At 40.9% G+C, this 7174-nt stretch overlaps 2 protein-coding genes and 2 pseudogenes across 2 annotated transcripts; 2 read left to right on the forward strand and 2 right to left on the reverse strand.

Annotated features, from left to right (window-relative positions):
- LOC104754127 (pentatricopeptide repeat-containing protein At1g62260, mitochondrial-like) lies at nt 54–3099 on the reverse strand. The gene is made up of 3 exons (XM_019237872.1): nt 1992–3099; nt 1403–1653; nt 54–1151 (listed from the first exon to the last, which is right to left on the reverse strand). Exons 1-3 carry the CDS (start codon nt 2908–2910, stop codon nt 231–233), a joined length of 2091 nt encoding a protein of 696 aa, XP_019093417.1. The 5' UTR covers nt 2911–3099; the 3' UTR covers nt 54–230.
- On the forward strand, nt 1202–2015 carry LOC104752878 (putative glycine-rich cell wall structural protein 1). Its single transcript, XM_010475138.2, has one exon. The coding sequence runs from the start codon at nt 1320–1322 to the stop codon at nt 1998–2000; it is 681 nt and encodes a 226-aa protein (XP_010473440.1). The 5' UTR covers nt 1202–1319; the 3' UTR covers nt 2001–2015.
- LOC104752880 lies at nt 4271–5933 on the reverse strand (annotated as a pseudogene).
- LOC104754128 lies at nt 6015–6440 on the forward strand (annotated as a pseudogene).

The raw sequence follows: 7174 nt of genomic DNA on the forward strand, positions 1-7174 counted from the left end.
AAAAAAAAAAAAAAAAAGACTAAATGCCAAATTTAAATGAACATTATCTTTCACGAAATTGACATTGTAATCACTATTAAATTAGTGCAATTTGATGAAAAAGTAATGAGAAAATAGAGAACCATCAAGAGTACCTTATCAGTTTCTATCTCAATTCTGAATCCCTATCATTATTATATGTTATTGCGAACATACAAGAAAGCTTCTTTTTTTTTTTTTATGTAGAGGAGTCAAACCCAACTTGATCCTCTTTCCTTTTTAATTCTTTTACTTTCCATCTTCATTCTCACTTGAGAAGCTTCGTCCCACAGTCCCATGTCCGCATACATGTTGTACAACAGTACATAAGGTGTTGAGCTCTCTGGTTCGAATCTCGACATTGCTTCAGCTGCAACATGTGCGAGTGCTACATTGTTATAAATCCTACATGCATCTAATAATGCACCCCACACCGTCTTGTCTGGCTCAAAAGGCATACTTCTTAGCACATCCATGGCCTCTTCAAACTGCCCTTGTCCACTGATTACATTGACCAGGGAAGAGTAATGTTCCATCTGCGGCTCGATATCGTACTCACTCATCATAGACACAAACTGTGCTTTAGCCTCATCAACAAGTCCCGCGTGAGCACAAGCATTCAGAACCGAGACGAATGTTATGTGAGAAGGATGTATCCTTTTGCATTTCATCAACCAGAACAGATTCAAGGCCTCTGAGGCATTACCATGGAAAGCATACCCTCCAATCATTGCATTCCATGTGATTACTTCTCTTTTGAGTTTCATGTCATCGAAGATTCTCCTCGACTCCATTAACTCGCCGCATCTCGAATACATAGTGATAAGCGCATTGTGGACAGGCACGTCAGGGATCACAGTCGTCAAAACGATTTGGTGCATCTGCATCCCCAAGCGTAGATTCACAAGCCCGGTTGATACACTGAGAAGAGAAGTTAGAGTATGTGGGTCAGGCTTCTCTCCTTCAATGTTCATCCGGATAAACACATCAACAGCTTCTTTGTAGTCCTTGTTTTTCTCGTAAGCTGCTATAATAGTGTTCCACGATACTGTAGTTTTCTCCGGCGTTTTTTCAAAGTAATGACGAGCGAGCTCTACGTTGCCAACACTAGCATAACCCGAGACCATCATGNTCTTTGTAACAAGTGACAAACACAAACACGTATATATAGTATACATGTGAATGTATGTATGTGTGTGACGGTATATATAGCCAATGATGCTGTAAAATAACTCACAAGAATAAAAATAAAAAGAAAAAAATACATTTCAGAATCCCAATTATATAAAGAAACAAGAAAGATGGAAATGATCACTAAGTTGCTTGTGGTGGTTTTCGTAGGAGTTGTGTGTGCCAATGCCGCAAGGCATCTCCCTGAATATACCAAATTCATGGACAAACATTTATTAGAAGTTGAGCCTAATTGTGCCGCTGGTGGGGGTGGAGGTGGTGGCGGAGGAGCTACCGTTGAAGGTGGTACGGACAACGGAACCAACGATAGAGCGAACGGCAACGGAGATGCGAATGGAAACGGGAATGGGAATGGACGTGCCGACTGTCTCGGAGGCGTAGAAGTTGGAGGTGGCGGTGGTGGTGGAGGCGGAGGTGGAGCCGGTGGCGGTTCTGGCGGTAGTACTGGTAGTTATTTTAACGGAAGTGGTAGCGGTATGGGTTATGGAAGCGGTAATGGTAGTGTCAGTAGCACTGGCGAGTATTCGGCAAGCGGAGGTGGTGGCGGCAGTGGTCAAGGTAGTGGCGGTGGTGGTGGCGGTGATGGTAGTAGTGGTAGCAGCAGCGGAAGCGGAAGTGGTAGTGGCAGCGGAAGTGGAACCGCTATGGGCCCTGGTGTGTACATAAGTGTAAGTGGTGGAGGCGGCGGTGGCGGTGGTGGAGGTGGAGGTGGAGGCGGTGGTGGTATTGGTGCTAGCGGAAGCGGCAGCGGTAGTGGCAGCGGTAGCGGAAGCGGCACTGGCCATTCTTAACGTTTACATGGTATCTAGTCTNGACCACATCACCTACTTTCAAGTAAGCTTTGATCATGGAGTTCCAAGATACAACATTTCTACGGAATCTGTCTCTAAACTCACCTCCATGATGATGATCATCATCAGGAAACTGATCAAACAGACGTCGAGCTGCTTCTACTTGTCCTCTCTGCCCATATCCAACAATCAAAGTATTATAAGCATAAACCAAATCTTCCTTTCCTGAATCTACACTCCCATATTGACTCAAAACCAAAGCAGCTTCTTCAAGTCTCTCGTTTTTAATAAGACCAGCCACAAGTGCACATAAAGAAGACGAATCCTTCTCAGGCATTCTCCGAAACAACTCAACCGCGCGATTCACTTCACCGTTGTGACAAAACCCAGTGATCATAGCACTCCAAGACACACCATTTCTCTCAGGCATTTTCTCAAATAACAAGAAAGCTTCACTTACTCTCCTATTCTTGGCATAACCACTAATCATCGTGTTCCAAGAAAAAGAATCCCTTGTAGGCATTTCATCGAACAGCTTCCTTGCTTCCTCAAGAAACCCAACCCCACCACATGAAACGTAACCCGAAATCATCGCGTTCCAAGTCACAACATCTCTCTTAGGCATTTCGTCGAACAGTTTCCGTGCTTTATTCATTTCCCGCCTTTTCACATACCCGCTTATCATCGTGTTCCATGTCACCGTGTTCCTCGCCTTCAATTTCTCGAAAATCTCTCTAGCTTCGGCGATGTAACCCGATCTTATCATCTGGTTTAACTCCTTGTTCGTCGCTCGAAAACCTAAGCTTGACGAAGCTGAAGTAGAAGAGAACGAGTTTGCACATACACATTTAAAACATGATGGTTGATACACCTTCCTCAATATCAACAATACACTTCGTGATCGGATCATCGTCGTCTCGTCGTCGCCGGCGAATTGAAGCGATAAAAAAAACTAAAAAAAATGGCTCCGCCTTTGAAATTGAGGAAGGTCTAAATTGAACCGGGCGAAATTGGTTTAGGTTGACGTATTGCAATTCTTCGGTGTACCATGTTTGAACCGGAAATAATTCGGTGCATATCAGATATTCCCGGTTAACACAGTAATTGAACCGGTTAACTATAGGTTGCAAAGTTCTTATTTGTATATATGAAAAATGTTGCATTATTTGGCATACGATTTTTATTTGTGTTTTGGACCAGTAGCAGACCAGAGAAGAGGGTCACGTCTGAGTAATCTTTTGCTGTTTGAGACTGTGAGTAACATCACACCAAGGAAGATCAAAACTGAGATGGATGAGATTATAAACATCAAGACAGAAGCGAGACGGTCGTTCACCTCTTGCGCGTACTGAACCGAGTCTAAACTCTAAAGCGAGAAAAGTGAGAGGGAACGAGTAAGCCCACCACGCGACATTGAATCTTTTTATCGACTTCTTTAAAAGATTTGGCCTACACACCTGAAAAATGTTAAACAAAAAAAGGTGTAAAAAACATAAATACGAATTTCTTTTTTTGCTGTCCAAATAAAAAAATAAAAAAATAAAAAAAATTCTCCAGAAATCATACCATACAAATTTAATTCAAAATATTATCTGCAAAACCTTAAACAAAAATATAAAAGAAGACAAAACAATTTATTTATAATAATATTATTTATAAAACCTTAAATCTTTAAAAGTTTAAATAACATGAATAGAAAAGTTAAAAAAAAAAAAAAATTGGGTCATAAAAAATAGAGTTAAATTTTAAGTGTATAATGCATGTTGGACCTAGAACACCTCTTACAGACCATAAAAAATGGACCGGATGTTGTATCCGGTTTGCTTACACAATTTAAAATTCAACACTTAGAAAACCAAAACAAAACCAAAAAAACAGAAAATTATAATAATTTAAAAAATCAGTAAAAAAAAATAAATGTCTAAAAAGCCGAAAAAACCAACCTTTTAAAAAGCTGAAGAAAAAAAACACTAAAACGTTTTAAAAAATATTGGTACTTTCCAACAGTTGGGCCTTCAGGAAAGCCCACTACTGTGTGGATGCTTTGTAAGGAAAGTGGACTAGCTTTTATTTATAAGAGTTATGGGTTAGTATCTGGTTATTATATTTTCGATGTGGGACTTGGTTGATTTTTAAAACGTATTGGGCTTTTTACTCGATCAAAGAGGCTTATGGCGGCGATAAAGATATGGCGGCAGACTTTGTGGAATACGGTGGATGCTTTGTAACCGAAATGCATTATTAGTTTGATGTGGAGACAGCGACCACGGAAGAGCATTGAAATAAAAGTTGCAGAACACAGAGAAAGACACTCTGCATCATATGCTCTGTGTTAACACATATAAAACCCATTTTGATCAATTTTTACCACAGTCATCATCGATTGGGGAACAATTCAGTGCCAGATCTCTCCATAGAATTTAGTAACAAGATCAAGGAAGATAGGGTTATTCAGATTATTCCAATAATAGAGAAGCTCTTCCATGTCCATCAAGTCATCAACTTTCCCATCTTCAACGATCATATGGATCATATAGTTCTCGAAGCTTCTACAAGCTTCTTTCACACCATCTTCCTTTGACATTACATCGAGTCAATTGAACCGGGTTCAATTTTTAGTTCAAACTGTAGTTGCAAGTTCTTTATTTCTATCCCATATATGAATGAAAATGTTTACATTATTTGGCATACGATTTTTATTTGTCTTTTGGACCAGTAGCAGACCAGAGAACAGGGTCACGTCTGAGTAATCTTTTGCTGTTCGCTGCTGTCAGTAACATCGCACCGAGGAAGATCAAAACTGAGATGGATGAGATTATAAACATCAAGACCGAAGCGACATGGTTGTTCACCTCTTGCGCGTACTGAACCGAGTCTAAAGCGAGAAAGGTGAGAGGGAACGAGTAAGCCCACCACGCGACATTGAGTCTGTTCGTTTCGTCGCCGCAAGTACCTGCGGCTGCGTCAACCGCAGCTATCGTTGTTCGTTTGGTTGCCGCAGGTACCTGCGGCATGACGCTGCGACAAACGCAGCTTCTGATTTTGAACGTCGATTAGATGCGGCGATTAAAAAAGTTGCGTTTGCCGCTGCCGCTGCCGCCAGCGTCAACTAAACGAACAGACCCATTGAATCTTTTTATCGACTTCTTTAAAAGATTTGGCCTACAAACCTGAAAAATGTTAACAAAAAAGGTGTAAAATGTATTGTCATACTATTTTTCTGATTCTTGGTTTATCGTATAAACTTACCAAGGATACGAAGATGAAAAGAGAAAGAAAGAACAACATCTTCGCTATAGTGTCAAAGGTTCCACAAATAGAGTTCCAAGCTAGACTAGCAGTGGCTGGTGCAGCGAAAAACAAGAAAAAAAACTGGTCTCAACGTGGTTGGGAAATTGTTTCCACCTGGTAAGCGTTGATAAAGTGTAACAAAGATAACCAAATAGTGAACCATCCCAAGTGAGAACAAGCATAGAGCACACTCTTTCCAACACATCTCTGCTGCTCCTCGCGCAGCCACTAGGTTTGCGATTACTGATACTTGGCTTGCCGGGTTTGCCATTATCGACAAAAACCTTTTCTCTGTTGTGAACCATTGGCCATAAAGCTTTGTGTCTAGGGTCAAGACTGGAACAGCAAAAATCCAGAATAGTATTTGATACAAAACGTTGTGTGGTTCTATCATAGGAGCTGATTGAAGCAATAGAAGGAATGATATGGACGGAGCATAAAGATAGTTCACTCCAATATAGTGCACAAACTCCTCCCTCACCAAGTCAAATAAGAAAACACACTTGAAGGCATACAGAAAACAGAGTGATACTTGTGTTGTAAGTGCTACGTACCACAGGAGATAGTACACCATAGACGGGAGTTCGCTATGCGAATGGACCATTATCTTCCACAACAATGATAGCAACATCAGACTAAAGCCTCCAGCCGAAGCAGAGTATTTGCAGCCTGACCGAGATCCGTCATAGCAGCCAGAGTATTTGAAGCAGAGTATACTTGTGTTTCACTTAGGGTTCATAGCAGCCAGAGAGAGACGAAACGAAACCAGAGAAGGAGAAAGATCTAAGCATCGAAGCTCAACAATGGTGAAGTTCTTGAAGCAGAACAAGGCTGTGATCCTTCGACGACGGTAAGAAAGCCGTCATCGTCAAATCCTTCGACAACGGTACCCGTGACCGTGGCTACGGTCACTGCCTCGTCGCCGGACTCAAGAAGTACCCGAGCAAAGTCATCCGCAAAGACTCAGCCAAGAATACTGCCAAGAAATCTAGGGTTAAGTGTTTCATCAAGCTCGTTAACTACCAGCATCTGATGCCTACGCGTTACACACTCGACGTGGATCTCAAGGAAGTCGCGACCCTTGATGCCTTTCAGTCCAAAGATAAGAATAAAGCAAATACTCTGCTTCGGCTGGAGGCTTTAGTCTGATGTTGCTATCAACAACTTCGATGTGAATAAATTTTGGGGTAATTATATCATTCAAATCTCTGGACACAAAACAAATTATTAAAATCGAAGGTAATGAAAACTATAAGGACTACTGTTTACTTTTTAAATTGACGGAAAAAACTTTCCAACACATTGGGTTTCGATGAGCCTTGGACCTCACGAATTATAAAACCCTAGACTTTAACCTTTTTAACTAAAAAAATTTGAGAGAAAGAAAAATGAAAAATAAACTTATAATCCACGTAGGAAAAAAAATAAGAAGAGTACATATTTGAAGTTTTTGGTCGTTTCTTGTTTGTCTGTCTATATATGACGTCTGCCGAGGCAGGTCAATTAACCTTAAAAGTCAGAACCCTAGCTTATAATTGCATCCCTTTTACATAGCTCCTCTTCTTCCTTGGGAGATTACATTAATGATGAGCTTAAAATCTTCTTCCTTGTCCAGTCTTCCATTGGATTTGGTAGAGGAGATACTTGCTAGGGTTTCTGCTTCATCTCTAAAACGACTACGGACTACATGCAAACAGTGGAACGTTTTACTCAGTGATCAAAGATTCACCAAGAAGCACTTTGATAAAGCAGAAAAACAGTTTCGGGTTGCCATGTTGAGGAGACGTACGGTTTGTTCAATGAGCCTAAATCTGTTTGGACTCCACGACAATATTGATCCATCTATGGAGGTTAAATTTAACTTAATGATGGCCTTTGTATTT

Source organism: Camelina sativa, chromosome 16 (genome assembly GCF_000633955.1).
Source record: "Camelina sativa cultivar DH55 chromosome 16, Cs, whole genome shotgun sequence".
In the NCBI taxonomy this organism is placed as follows: domain Eukaryota; kingdom Viridiplantae; phylum Streptophyta; class Magnoliopsida; order Brassicales; family Brassicaceae; genus Camelina; species Camelina sativa.